This window comes from Urocampus carinirostris, chromosome 6 (genome assembly GCF_059441175.1).
Source record: "Urocampus carinirostris isolate Australia breed hairy pipefish chromosome 6, RoL_Ucar_1.0, whole genome shotgun sequence".
Classification (NCBI taxonomy): Eukaryota; Metazoa; Chordata; class Actinopteri; order Syngnathiformes; family Syngnathidae; genus Urocampus; species Urocampus carinirostris.
In genome coordinates, this window is record NC_142354.1 from 3,920,007 (window position 1) to 3,935,840 (window position 15,834).

The 15,834-nt window shown below is 38.7% G+C and overlaps 1 protein-coding gene across 1 annotated transcript; it reads left to right on the top strand.

Moving 5' to 3' along the window:
- The first annotated feature begins 949 nt into the window (after positions 1-949).
- Positions 950-15,097, top strand: isy1 (ISY1 spliceosome associated protein). Its single transcript, XM_088337513.1, has 11 exons — positions 950-1,096; positions 2,773-2,795; positions 3,175-3,226; positions 3,304-3,369; positions 3,451-3,493; positions 3,585-3,697; positions 3,783-3,900; positions 6,353-6,475; positions 9,710-9,825; positions 11,071-11,163; positions 13,809-15,097. Exons 1-11 carry the CDS (start codon positions 1,094-1,096, stop codon positions 13,914-13,916), a joined length of 858 nt encoding a protein of 285 aa, XP_088193639.1. The 5' UTR covers positions 950-1,093; the 3' UTR covers positions 13,917-15,097.
- Positions 15,098-15,834: the final 737 nt, after the last annotated feature.

Here is a 15,834-nt window from a genome sequence, read left to right on the forward strand (position 1 = left end):
TCGCGGGGGTGCTGGAGCCCATCCCAGCAATCATCGGGTAGTGGGCAGGGGAAACCCTGAACTGGTTGCCAGCCAATCGCAGGGCACACAGGGACAGACAACTTGCCCGCTCATTCACACCTAGCGACAGTTTGGACCGGCTAATCCACCTGAAATGCATGTCTTTGGAATGTGGGAGGAAACCGGAGTGCCCGGAGGAAACCCACGCAAGCACGGGGAGAACATACAAACTCCGCACAGTAAGTCCGGTAGCTGGATTTGAACCCACACAGGAGGTTCCCAAGACCTTAGAACTGTGCCGCCGTGCGGCCCCTAAAAAATCATAGGTCATAACAATCTGTATTTCTTTTAGATAGTCGGAGCTCTACCCTTGAAGTCGCCACCATGTTTGTCTGCCATCTTGCTGCATTTGTCTTTTGTTCATATAACATAATACAGTGTAGTGGTTAAATATTACACACTCTGCCTTTAAATTAATGATAAACTATTTTTTTGCATAATATTATTGGTATTATACCAATTAAAGCAACTACATGGGCATTCAGAACCTTGCCTCTCCTCATCCTAAGATCATCTTCCTCCCTCCATCTCACCATACCCCCTGCCCGCTTCAGCTCAATGGGGAGCAGAGCTTTCAGCCACTCTGCTCCCGAACGCAAACCAGACTTGCATATTCTTGACCATATGCCTCAGACACCGCCCCTTTTAACTCTAATGTGTTGTATTGGCTGTTTTTTACTATCTTGTTTTACTCTTCGTTTGTTGTTGTGTCCTACTCATATGTACAGCGACCTCGGGTGACCTGAAAGGTGCTTCTTAATCTAATGTATTATTATTATTGTTATTAGTAGTAGAAGTATTAATAGAAAACCGGACCCGTAATTCACATGTAGCGACATTGGGGACGGTAATGCACCAACGTGATAGATACCAACCGCTATTGAACTCGAAGAAGAAGATAAAGTATGGCGACATTGACCCGGAAGTCGTATGCTCAGTCCTTGTTTTTTCGTCGCGCTCGACGTTTAGGCTCATTTTAGAATATCCATTTACAAATTAAACTCATTGGTATCACCAAAAGTCTTCAGCGAATATGGTAAGATTTTCTTAAAGTTTTCTCTTACTTTACACAAACTCAAATGGCTGAATAGCACAAACTTAAATTAGTGTTTTTGACATTTTACTTTTTTTCTGTTCATCCAAATACAATGCGTATCAAACACACTACTTAACATTACAATTTAAATGGAAACAAAGAAAAAAGGACTAAAAGTTAAAAATAAGAGTTAATCTATGTTTAAGTCTCAAACCAAACTAATGCTAATAACTAATGAGTCGAAGCTGGTGTTTTTCGTACTTCTCTTGAAGCATTTGGAACGGAAGTTTCCATTAAGTTGAATCTATGCATAGAATGTAATTGTTCAGTTAGGACGCAGCCTTTTCATAACTAGCTCATAATGTCTACGTTTGAAGCGACAGTGTGTAATATTTAGTGCCTCTTAGTGGGAAAAAAAACCATAGTCAAGTCATGTTTATTTGTATAGCCATCGATATGACTTGTATATAAATACTAAGCAAAAATATATTATTGATAAGGAAATCTTACGTTTCGAAATTTGTATTTCTTTTAAAATGACCTACAGGTCCCCGCCATGTTTGAGTCTTGTTATCGAAACCCAGTGCCACAAAGCTCAGTGGAGCAGCATTCGACAACAGTGCCATTTAGTTGTCAACTATCACACACTGGGGCTTTAACTATTTCAACCAAATAAAACAATTATGGTTATGTGAACACTTATTAACCAATCTACACAATCAAACAATATTATTAAAGTCTTGAATTAACACTGGCAAGTAAACTCATTTATACAAGTTAACAAAGTAAAGCTATTAACATAATTAACCAGTTTGTATGTTATTTGAGTGTTAAAATATCACTGGTTATGTTCGCAAATAACTTAAGTTAACTCACCCAACCAGTATTAGTGTACTCTTTAAAGCCCCAATGTGTAATATTTGACCATTTAATGGCACTGTTGTCTGTTGCGAGCGATGGCCAGTGCTGCCCCCTGTCAGACTTGGTGTGGACTACACTTTGTAAAAAAAAAAAGAAAATTCAAATTTCCCGACCTATAATTAAAAAAAAAATAACATTGTTGTGATGGTTCGGGTTTTTTTTGCCTTATATTCGAATCAAGGATATATTTTTTTCTGAATGTTTTTAGCGTTAGAGGCGCTAAATGTTATAGATATTATATGTCCCTTTTAAGTCTTAGACTTTGTGAGATGAGTTAGTTATGGTTAGGTTGCCGTGAACCTCAACGTTCCTGTCAGCGTTATTTTGCCATCAGTTGCCAGGATTGGTGCTTGACCATTGATCTGCTATTCATCCTTCTCTGTTGAATGTTACGTTTTCATATTTTTTGAGCCAAATAATAAGGGAGGGCAATACCAGGAATTTAGGTATCCAATCCAAATAATTATGATTGATACCAAGCCGATACTGTTACGTTTTGCTTCAAAATGTTATGATGGATAAATTATTGATACCCTCCCGCCCTTAAGTTAGTTTGTAATAACAATAACGATGAACAAAGAACAAATATTTTAGCTACTAAAAGTGTTCCATTTGTATTAAATAACTACAATGCAAACTAAAACAATACAAAATTAAATATCAATCATTTTACTACAAGTGTTTCAAAACAAAAGTCAAGTTGGTTACAGTGATGCTTCTGTGACACATTAAATAATGATGGTATATTTCCACAGGCTCGAAATGCAGAGAAAGCCATGTGAGTATGCACACACATACATGCACATAAACAATGTGTGGTTGTAATCACAATAGCCCTTGCCCCATTTCACCAGATAACAATGCACACTGGATTACAAGATACTTTTTGAATTTTGGGGAATTTTGGTTTGTAGGTGCCCCTTATAGTCCGGTAAATAGGGTACTTTTAGCTAGTGTTCAGTTTTTCCAAAACAAAACTAATTACATTGTATTTTCCGGACTGTAAGGCGTACTTTTGAATTTCTGGAAACTTTGGGGTTTTTAGGTGTGCCTTATATTCTGGACAATTCTGGAGTTAGTAACTTTGTTATTGACATACAAATTAGCAACTAACGTCTATGACAGGCTAATGTCAAATCCTCCCGCTGCTATTACAGGACAGCTCTGGCTCGCTTTAGACAAGCTCAGCTAGAAGAAGGAAAAGTCAAGGTATGGATTCCTATCTTTCATAGATTTTAGGACGTGTCACAGCTCCATTATTTTATTCATTCATTTATTCTCTGCAGGAACGTCGACCATTCCTGGCATCGGAGTGTAATGAGCTTCCTAAAGCTGAGAAATGGAGAAGACAGGTTTTTTTTTTCGTCTTTTCTATCGGCGCATGACACATGGCTTGATGTTGCTCACTTAGAATGTATGTGGGTTTCTTTCAGATAATCAGTGAGGTTTCCAAAAAAGTGGCTCAGATCCAAAATGGTGAGTAGAAACTGACGCAGTCCAAAGGCCATCCGACCCATGCCTGACCTGTCCCTCTCCTTGTTTGGGTGCGGTTGCATCTGCAATGCAGCGGGTCTAGGGGAGTTTAAAATTCGAGATTTAAACGACGAGATCAACAAACTACTCAGGGAAAAACGGCACTGGGAGTTTCGCATACGGGAGCTGGGAGGATGGGACTACAAGGTCAGCTAAAACTACATTTGTACCGTGTCACGTTGAAGCTATCAATCATGTATCAAACCCTCTTGTGTGTGTGCGTGTGTTTCAGCGTTTTGGGCCCAGAATGCTGAACCATGAGGGACGGGCAGTTCCTGGTAACCGTGGCTACAAATACTTTGGGGCGGCGAGAGATCTGCCTGGAGTACGAGAACTATTTGAGAAAGAACGTAAGTTTGCTATGGTCATATTTAAAAGATTTATGAAAAGGTCATGTAATGTACTAGAGGACGACCGATTATCGAGTGGGGAATTATCTGCACAGATATTTGGTAGTTTGACTGGTATTGGTATATTTATTCATTCGACAGGCCCATTATTAAGCGCAACACTGAGCACCCTCTACTGCCTTCTGTCTTCGATGCTATCCACCCAATGCTTTTTGGTTAGATAAGCAACTGGGGCGGAGTGAGTGATGCAGAAAGCTGTCCCCTCAGACTGAAGACTGGGGCGAGTGTTAAAGCCGTCGTCAAAAAGAGATCTTCGTTTAATTGCGAATATTTTTCCCAATTGCAACTAGTCTTTTTTTTTTCCCTCTCATCTTTGTGACAACCCTTGACTGAAATGTCGAGGAAATTACATCAACGTGCCGCAGCGCGCACACACACGTAAAAGCAAACAACACCTGTGTTGTGCCTATTACAACTCCCCCTACAGAATCATACTCCCCTTCACTTGAATGCAGATCATGCTTACATATTGGGATGAACCGGTAAATCAGCGTGGCTATTCAATAGCTCAGATCTTTTCACTAAGTTAAATGACACACTACGTAGAAATTCTTTCAGCGTAATCATTTTTATCCATATTATTTTCCGTGTAGTTATGTCAAATTCTCATGATCAAAATCGATTCATGTGCTAATTTTAAATTCATACGATCTTTTTTAGGATCAATTAATCTGTTCCCCATTGTCTTTTGAAAACACTCTTTCCTTAGGATGGGCAACTGAGTTTTATATTCAACCAAAATACATTTATCAATATTTGTTATGTATTTGTTAAGATTTGTCAACTGTACTGCCCTCCTACTCGAAAAAATTATGGTATGAGTCGTCACGCACATACACTGGCTACTTCCCTCACGCCCGAGGAGAAGGATGAATTTATCACTCTCCCCCTCCTACGCACAATAAGGCAGACTTTTTTTTTCTCTCGAATGTGTAATCCCACGCAGGCACGGGTTGAACATACAAACTCCACACAGGAAGGCTGGTAGCCAGTCATGAACCCATGACCTCAGAACTGTGCCATGAACACTCTAGCCACTTAACCACCGTGCAAATGTTCAAGTGAAATCCAACCCTGCACACTGTCCACCAAAAATCAACAATGCCAAAGCTGAGAGTGTAAAATTGCTTATCAAAATAAAAAATGCCAAAGTTGAACTCAACTTGATTTTTAAATTCCCCCTTTTTTTCAAAATTGTATTTTACTCCTAATACAAGTAGAATCATCTATCTTCTTTCATCGACTCAATATAGAATGACGCATGTCACTAATGAATTGCTTTATCGACTTTTATTATTGTTACTCTTATCCTGTTTTTGAAAAATAAAGCAAATCTCATTCAGTGATTGCAACAGAACAGCCATGTTATTAACGACTTTCAATCTCTTTTTGTGTTAATTGATCATTATTTTAATTTTTGTACTCAAAATTCACTTATATAGTCCTTGTAGTCCTTCCATGTCTCCCTAATCCTTCGTTTATTGATTCACAACTAAAGGGGAAAAAAAATCCGGCCGCTAAAAAAAATAATAAAAAAACAACATGTACCATACTGGGCCCACAAACACATTGAACGAGAATAATCACTTTTTTTAGGAAACACACTTATTTGTTTTATTTTCTCGTTCACTTTCAAGTAATTTTATTTCATATTGCCACTGTAATTTGACTCATCAAAGCAATATCTATTGGGTTAAAAATAATGACCTTTAAAATCTTATAAATCTTGCTCCTCTAATTGCTAATTTATTTTGTTATCGGAATTATTCTCAATCTCATTTGAACGTATAGGTTTTTTTGAAAGTATGGACTAAATTCTATCGCTAGCCCTTTTGTGTGCATTGTTCTTTAGTTTTCCACATTTAAACACCTTTAGGTATCGTCATACCCATTTAATATGATCATAATTTTCCTTTATCATCTGCAAATGAATCTGGCCAATAAATGCTTATTTTGTAATTCAATTTTTCTAAATATTTTGATTAATCTCTGTTTTGCACTCACGGATTTCCAGTCGTTCTAAGAGTAAATTTCTTCTCTTATTTTCCTGTTTTAATTTCTTTTTCACTCTGTCTTTTTTTATGAATTTCCCATCGACCACCCAAACTGCAGAGAAAAACCCCACTTATTAGTCATGTTAGTTGTGTTGAATTTCTAATTTATTTACTGCAAAAGGTTTTTGGCCCTATTAAAGTTCTATTTCAACTTATAACAAATGTTCCTCTTTTCTTTTGGCATCATTAAAATTTCTTACACCAATTTTTAGGCTTTTACAGCAAATGAATACGGCTTCAAATATCTTATTTGGGTATCAGCCAGGATAACCAATACTGGTTGATCTTCACAACGTACCTGCAAATGCTAATTTTGAGGTGTTGTGTGCAACGGCCAGCTGCCCCCGATCAGCGCAAGACTCGTGGCGAGCTGATGAAGGACGTGGACGCCGAATATTACGGCTACCGAGACGAAGATGACGGCGTCCTTATTCCTCTTGAGATGCAACACGAAAAGCAAGGTAGGCAGCAGACAGTGAGGACACTGCACACACCCATTACAGCTCAGCACGTCCAAAGAGCCCCGGGCAGACTTGGCACCATCCGCTTGCAATTACACTGGTGATCTGCATTTTGCTTTTGACTTCAGGTGCATGAGGGAACTTTTTGGAGGAAAGGCACCAGTGCCGTAGAGTATGTAGCATGTTTTATCATCCTGGCGCTTGGTTGCTAAATTCCTCAAGTGTGCGGGGAACAGAGGAAACGGCAAGCTGCCCCTTATGCAACAAATGCGCTCTAATGACGTCTGAAAACATTAATGATGACCTTGTAGAGGAGATATTGGTCGGTTTTCACCATCATATAATAGATAACAGGAGCAAGACGGGCGGTTTAACAGTACTTGATTCTACATTTTCTAAATACGATATTAAAACTTCAACAAATGAAGTCCTCAATTCATACATTTTAATTGAATAGCAGTGGAAGTTATGGGTGGGCGATAGTGAGAATTTTGGTATTGATCCAATCCAGATAATTAAATGCTAGTATTGAATCATACTGATCCGATACCGATACTTTTTGGTTGGCAATGTCATGATCATTGAATAATTGGACCCTCCTCACTTGAGTTAGTTTATAATAACAACATACACAGCACAAAGACTTTTAGCACTAAATTTTTATTTTTATTTTTCATTAGATAACTACATTGCAAACGTTAACAGTATAAGAAAAAAAATAGATTTATTTTTACAATTATTTCACAAAAAAATCCAAAAGAGTCAAACCAGAAAAGTAGCAATGTAACAAAAATAGAAATACTTTTATAACAATGTCAAATACCTTCCATTGCACAACATTTTTAAGTAAAGTCAGTATTGCAGGCCAGGTATGGAGAGGTGCTTAAAGTGTGCCTATCACTAAAGCAAACAGACAAAACTTAGAGAGGCTAAGGCCGCTGGGTGAGAGAGAAAGGCGAAACTATTTACATAGAGCTGTCTACAATACATGCTGTCTTCAAACATGAACACCCAATCTCTCTATGCAGAGTTGGGCCTTGTTAGTACTCTGACTGCAGTCTGGGAATACCAGGTGCTGTAAATAGGTCCTTTGGCACACTGCTGCGTCACCACTGACTGTACTCCCCCGGTACACTCTGTGAAAATGAGTTTTCCTAAGTGGACCAAATAAATTCAATTATTATTTCTATAAAGAAGTGGCGCTTTGAGGAAGTTGGTGAAGGCGTGAAATATCGATTCTCTACATTATCGATATTCTCTACAAGCAGCAGTCAGCAACCTTTTCGGTGCGGCGTGCCACTTTCAAATTTCCTTGTAAATCCGTGTGCCACACCAAGATTAATGACTCGTACAAGATTTTTTTAATAACCAACAGAGCTGTCATTTTACACCAGTCCAAATATACAACATGGATAGACACTTTAATCGTATAACTCAGTGTTTTTTAACCCTTTTTGAACCAAGGTACACTTTTATTTATAAGAAAGTTCCGTGGCACACCGTCCGTCGAAAATGTTTGAAATTTAAGTTATGTCAAAGATTTCACTGTACTACCTCATTAGCAGATAATTAGTATACAAAAAGAAGAAAATAATACTTAATATAAAAAAGAATTATGTGCTTTTGTTTTTTTGTTTTTACAGTACAATCTTAAACCGCCTTGTTAAACAAATTACATTATTAAATGTACTGTGTTACCTCGAGCAATAAAGATAATATTTAAAATCTACTGATATGGATGACTATTACAGTTCCTCGTCTGAAGAGTGCAAAAAATACTGAATACATTTTTGGAAAGATAAAATTCCAGCGGCACACTGGTATAACTGACCTATTTATCTTCCACTATTCTTGTTCATCAATTAACTAAAATATAAATGTGAACAACATGTGGAAAGGCCTGTAGCCATTCTGACTTCAACTTTTTACCACAAGAATTGACCAGAATCAACCATTCTTCATCAACTATAAACTACAATCTTAAAACAAGTAATATGGTCAGCTACTATACCATTCATCAATGATATCTTGTTGCAGAAAATATCAAAACTTGAAATAACTGCAGCAATGCAGAAGGCACGCACACACACGCTTCTTTAAAATATTCGCCATCAGTAAATGGTTTTCCGTGCTTTGCTGTTCAGTGAGCAATTTGTTAGATAGCTTCAGTGATGGTGTTTTTAGCAGTGACAAAGGTTTTTAGGGTCTGTGTTTGTTTGCTACCTGGACACAGCGCGTTTTAATGTCTCCGCCTTGAATTAATGTTCAATTTTTTGTTCATAATGATGTTTAACACTTGATGCGCGAGGTACAACGCTCTCTGGGCATAATCCACAAAGAGCACGGCCATTTTTTGCACAAAGCCCCAGTCATCTGTCCACGCTGGCTGGAGAGAGCGCGATCTTTTCGTTCGAGGAGCCGACATGATTCGTTCATTTATTGCGTGCGTGTGTTTCGTTGGCTGTGTCTCTCTCTCTACACTGAAAAACCTGCGTAAAGCCTAACGTAAATCCTTTACATAACATGGCGCGCAACTGAAGATGTCTAGATTTCAGTTAAATGTGCTTTAAAAAAACATAATTATTATTTGGCCGTGCGCTCGCGTGCCACTGGTTAACCCCTGCTCTACAGTATTGTTGCCTGGCCCTTGTCGTCTAGAAATAAAGGGCTTACAATCCTCTCGACGCAGCCTTCATTCTCGTTGTCTTCCTGCGCGGTAACAAATATGTGCTTGTCTTGGTTATCGCTATCTGACTCTGCGGTAGTCACCATCTTGAATGGTAAAAAGATTCAAAAAAATAACATGTCCATAACTCGGAAGAGAGCTGAAAACGGATGCAGCTGAAAAGGGCGTTGGGTGTGCTGGGGCACGGCACTATTCGTGTTCTGCAGCTAAATTTCCCAAGCTGTTTGCAGCAAATGTGCGCCTGGCTTAAAGATGAGACATTATTGTTCCCAAATAAGCAAGCCTGATGTGTTTTTTTTTTTTTAATGGACGTAACATTGTGGATCTTTGCGTCTGGGTTTAAAACAGACATATTTTGCAGATAACATTTCATTCCTCAAAACAGCTATTATTTTGGCATCTTTTGAAAAACTGGGACATTACAGGCTCGACGTCCCCTTAATTGGCTGATTACTTGGTAAATCTTTTCAGCCAAATATTGTAATCACAATCCGTATTCCCCGGGCTCTACTTTTAATCATGTGTTTGTGCATATGTGTGTATTATAGCAATATTTGAGGCGGTGCAGAAATGGAGAACAGATCGCGAATGTCTTGTTTCCGGAGGCAAGATGATCCCACAAGATGAAGAAGAGCCCAGCATCTACTCTGTCAGCAACCAGCAGGTAAGTTTGCCTTGATACAATTCATGTATTTTATCATGGAAGATACTAAGCAAGTCGAGTTGTTGATTCATGGGTACACCGGGATGTTCATTGTGACGATCGTTTGTGTCTGTTGCTGAATAATATTTTCTTTTTTTCTAGCTGGGTTGTCCCTGCTTGTGTTTTTCATTGCGGTAATATTACTGTGTTAGTTGATGAATCTTTTGAAGTTCTCCACGTTGATCTTGCAGGTTTAGGAAGCCTTTTTGTATTACAATTAGTTTAGAACATTGATTTGACACAGATTAACTTGTCTAATTGGCAATCAAAAACCAGGCCAGGTAGGCTGGATTCCCGTCATGTAAGGTTCTCTCAAATGTCATTGCTAGTCTCGCTGGAATCACAGCATGATGCAACATCCCTCCTCTCTGCACGTTGGACTAAATACATCACTTCAATTGGAAATTGGACAATTTGAAGCCATTTGGGAAGATTGACAGGCAATATATATACTGGGGGTTGCAACAATTAGTCAACGTCAACAAAAAATTATCATCGAAATAGTCAACAATGATTGTTGACATGTTTTTCCAACAGAGTGAGTGATCTTTAGATATAAATATAATATTTGCTTGTGCGCGATAGTGTCTGTTTGACCGGTAAAATACAGATAGATGCCATCACCATGAAATACGTGTACCAAAACGTCTCAACTGTATCTTAGCCTGTTGGTCCTTGTTTTACAGAACCTTTTTGGCACCTACCAAAGAGAAAGAGGTCAAATAAGTGGTGGCCAGGGTGATGGGGGTCCTCTATAACAGGGTTTTCAAACCTTTTTTGAGTTAAACCACATTTTTTTTCGAAAAAAATCTCACGGCGCACCACCAATCGGTCGCCTTGCATCTCTGGTAAAAGTAAATCCAAATTAAATATTTGTTAGACCACAAAGGCACACGTATTGCATAATTCCCCAAGGCATAGTCTGACAATTAATTACTGTGCCACACCAGTGTGCCGCAGCACAGTGGTTGAAAAACACTTCTTTATAATATTGTTGGCTCTAATATGGTATCTATCGCAAGCGGGCAATGTTCTCCAAACTGAGCAGAGAAGAAAGTGTGCAGTTTTATCATTCAGACACAAGTGGCAGTCGTGAGTCAAAATTCAATATCTTGCATTGTAAAGTTCCCAAATCTTTATCACTAAAAGCACAGCTTTATTGTGTCAAGAATGTCTAATGCAGTGTGCTTTTCTTTGCATCTGCAGGCCGATGAGGATGAGCATGATCCAGACATTGACGAGGAGGAGGAGGGGGCCGTGTCCTTCTTTGCCCACGTGCCTGTTCCATCACAAAAAGAGGTGAAATGGAAACTCCCAAAGACATTTAGGCTCTCACCGGCTACCATTATTGCACAACGACCCATTTCCGTGTTTGTTAAAAAGTGTGACGTAGCCATGCTGTGTGCGCAGTTTTGGGCCAGAACGTAGGAATTCGTCTCAGTTTATACCAGCCGACTGACAGAAAAAGATCGGAGATAGTAACATCTCAAGTAAGCACAAAGTATGTGTGAGCAGAAAAATAGCAACTTTGTTATAGTGATCGGCGCTACACATAGATTGTGTGAGCCTCTCTGTGGAGCTTTTGGATGTGACTCTTTGCCTCGTATACAAGGCAGGTTCAAATCAGGTAAGTAACACATAAATTACCTTTTTTGCCAGCAAGGTGGAAAAGGTGGCTCATGCCCAACTTATATTTAGATTAGTTCACATATAAGCTAAACTTCTGAAGAATTGTCTTTCCCTGGCCTTCCACGGCTCAGAAATGTAGAACGTAAAATATTTGCTAGGTCACGTTTTTTTTTCTTGCATAGCCCTTGATCATAAGAAGCCTCAAAGGGCTGTACAGACTGCAGAATACTATTAGAAAATACAAAACCTCAAAGAGGACAAGGTAAAACTAAAAAAACTCTGAAATATAGGCATCAACAGATCGTCCGTTGACAGCTACCTGAGGCCAACATCATTCATAAACTATTGAATACAAGTGTGTTTTAAGTCTAGATTTAAACACTTTCACTGAGGTTACAGATTAAGTCTCATAGGGCAGAGCATTCCATGGCACCAGGGCCCGAATGGAGAGCGCTCTCGAACTTGGGGGTTTCTTCTTGGCTCTTGGAGTACTTGTAGACCAGGGTATTCCCACCGAGGGCTCAAAGCAGGAACATCTCATTTCATTAGCTACACCGCTTATCCTCAGTAGGGTCGCGGGGGTGCTGGAGCCCATCCCAGCAATCAGTGGGCAGGGGACACCCTGAACTGGTTGCTAGCCAATTGCACGGCGCACGGGGCCAGACAACTCACTCGATCTTTCACACATAGGGACAATTTGGACCGGCCAATTCACCTGAAATGCATGTTTTTGGAATGTGGGAGGAAACCAAAGTGCCCGGAGGAAACCCACACAAGCACGGGGAGAACATACAAACTGCGCACAGGAAGTCTGGAGCTGGATTTGAACCCACGCAGGAGGTTCCCAAGACATGAACTGTGCCGCACATGCGCTAACCACTGCGCCGCCGTGCTGCCCAAAGCAGGAACATGTGGGGAAATTAAATCTTGAATATATGAGTCGGCAAGTCTATGCAAAATTTTGTAGAATACCTTAAAATCAAGTAATAAACTGACAGGGAGCCAGTGTTGGTCAGCCAAAAGAGGGTAATGTGATCAAACTTTCTTGTCTGCAGCATTTATTTTTTACCAGCTGCAGGCTTTTAGTGCGAGACTCCGGGAGACGAGAGAGTAGTACATTACAGTTATCTAGACGGGAGGTAACATACGCATGAAATTATAATGTCAACATTGGGCTGGCACAGCATAGAGTGCCAAGTATGTGTTAACGATGCCCAACTGAAAAAAAGGCCTTGTGCTTTTCCCCCGCTGCGCCTGTTTTTCTTTCTTTTAGCAAAGCTGTTCGGAACAGATTAAGTAGGGGGAAATGAAATGATCTGCATTTATATAGCGCTTTTCAAGTCAGGACTTCCCAAAGCGCTTTAGAGTGTGCTTCACATTTCCCAATAGCAGCCGTGCAGCCATGTAAGGCGCTAACCTGCTTATTGGGGGTGTAAGGGGTTCAGTGTCTTACACAGGGACACTCCGACATGTAACACGGAGGAGCCTGGAATCGAACCTGCGATCTCTTGATCCCAAGACGAGCTTTCTACCTCCTGAGCACCGCTGAGGGGTGGAGAGTGATGTCATTTTTAAATTTCTATTATTCAATGTAGCATGAAAATGGTAAAAGTAATAAAAGTCCTGCTTGTAGTTGAATCCAAAAGTCAACCCAACCCCCCAAAATGATAAAAGTTTATTCGAGCATGTCTAAAAAATACACGTACTTTCACGTGCATCTTGAACTAGCTGACAGAGGGCTGCAATGATCACACAGGGCAGCAGATGACAACAGCGAGGAAAAGTTTGGAATTCCATACAGCTCTTTTAAATGTATTGTATAAAATATACATTAATCATGTCAGCATTATTGTTGTAATTATTATTATAAAAGCTCTAGTGATAACAAGTAGTAGAAAAGTTACAGTCTACAGTAGGCATTGGTAGCAAAGGCTTTTGCTGACACTTATTCTACTTCCACTAACTAAGGCATTTTGCATTCGAGTAATCTAAACCAGATAGCCACGATAACTTACCAGTATGAAATGGGCACTGCAAAAGCGGGCATTCCTAATGATGTCCTTGGCCCAGTCAATTCTATTACCTTCTTGCAGCCACAGGATCCTACAGTGCTATTGAAAAGGCCTGTCTCCTCTGAGAATTGCAAAAAAATAGTGTTCCTTGATATTGAGGTCTGCGCACCTGTACACACAACTGGGTTCATAAATGCAACACAAGAAATCTCCCCTTGTTCTATTCAACTCATAGTCCTATGTCTGACTCAGAAAAACGCTCTACTTATGTGTCCTAGTATTGATTACGTAATTCTGTATCAGGTGGAGGAGGCTCTGGTCCGCCGGAAGAAGATGGAGCTATTGCAACGCTACGCCAGTGAAACTCTGCAGCAACAAAGTCAGGAAGCAAGAACGCTGCTGGGAATTTGACATGTGCACATAGATGCACCTGCATGTGGCCAACACCTGCAGCGACTGCCTTCTTTTGTAGAACATTTTCCACATAGTTTTTTTGTTTGTTTTTAACTTTGTGATGGCCTGGCACTGATTATGGAGTTAACGGAACAGAAAAACACAGATTTTGGTGTTTCTTGGTGTTGCTCTCAAAGCAAATTGCTAAATGAAAAAAGACGAATGAATGCAGAGGACTGGACAGTGATAACCTGCTTGTTACAGATTTCCTGAAGTGGGCTGATATTCAAGGAAACCCAAAGCAACATCAAAAACATTCTGCAGACCACCCAGTAGTCTAATGTTAACTGTTTGATAATGTACTATTCCATCCATTTTAAATATGTGAATGATTGAAATAACCCTGACGGATATGTTCTCTGAATAATGCTCATTTCAGTGTGATAAAAATGAAAAAAAAAAGTATATTACTTTTAAAATACTTAAAAAATCATTGAAAACATTTTTGCTTTTATGATCATTTTCAGTTCTTGTTTAAGAGTGTGAAAAGCTTATCAAGTTGTATTCGAGGGGTCTCAAACTCCCTTTACTTGAAGGCTGCTGGACCTAGGGTCTGGGTTGGGCTAAATCCGGATTTCCACAAAATGTTCTGATAAAAGCATTGCAATGATTTCAAATATTGTTTTTTTTTTTTAATTTCCCTACACAAAATAAGATATATGAATGAATACTTTATTTTGAACATTAGAATAAAAAACGGACAAAAACAACTCAACAAAATAATGTTAACATTTTTGAAAAGGGGTAGTAAGAAGCAGATGCTTATTTTCCCTACCCCTTCATCTTCCTTATTAAATACATTTTGCAGATAGCTCCTCTTGTGTCTAATATAACAAAGTCTCACGGAAATACACATTACATAGGTCAGATATCAATAATTATAATAACAATGGTAGGACCCATCTATTAACGTTATCATCCTACTAGTCATTAAATATTGTGACACCAATGATAATAACAATAGCAATAATAACAGTTATGATGTAATAATATTAACAATAACAATGTTAACTATAGTTGTAAACACAGTATTTCCAATCTCTAGTGTCACTCATACCCCACTTTCTTCATCTCTGTATTCTGCCAGTAATGTTTTTTTGATTTTAAATTTGAACACATTAAAGTTGGACATTGTTTGATCTCGTCTTGTAAATTGTTCCAAAGTTTGACTCCACAGACACACACATAGTTTTCCTGGTAGTTCTCACCTTTGGGATTTTGAATTTGCTTCAGCCCCTTAAGTTATAATTTCCCTCTTTCCGAATGAATAATTTTTGGATGTTTTCTGGCTCCATGTTTTTGTTAACCTCAAATTGGAGTTGTGAAGTGAAAAATTTTACTAAATCATCCAATTTTAATATTTTGGACGGCAGGGATAAGATATTAGTATGATCAGGATATCCTACCCTATGTATGGTTCTAATTGCACTTAAAAGGATAAAAAGGGTCTGTAGTGAACTTTTGTAATTATTGCCCCAGACTTTTGCACAGTATGTTAAGTATGGCAGAACTAGAGAAAAATATAATAAATACAATGCATTATAGTTTAAAATGAATTTTGCTTTATCAATTACTGAAATGTTTTTAAATACCTTAGTTTGTATGTGTCTGATGTGTGTTTTCCAGCTTAATTTATTGTAAATGGTAAAAGGTCTGCATTTATGACCCCTAAAAACGTAATTTCTGATACAGTGTCTATTGCAGCACCATGCATTTTTACTTCTAAATCTTGATTTGCCTTGCGATTACCAAATAATATTACTTTGGTTTTATTTAAATTTAAAGATAATTTATTTATATCCATCCATACTTTTAGAAAATTATCTCATGATCAATGCAGGTTATTAAATCCATGTAGATATCATTTGAATAGAAA

What these genes read in the sequence shown, in the direction of transcription:
- isy1 (XM_088337513.1), top strand. An exon ending in AGTGGCTCAGATCCAAAATG is followed by an intron (nt 3,494 to 3,584) that starts GTGAGTAGAAAC and finishes TCTGCAATGCAG; the next exon opens with CGGGTCTAGGGGAGTTTAAA. An exon ending in GATGCAACACGAAAAGCAAG is followed by an intron (nt 6,476 to 9,709) that starts GTAGGCAGCAGA and finishes TGTGTATTATAG; the next exon opens with CAATATTTGAGGCGGTGCAG.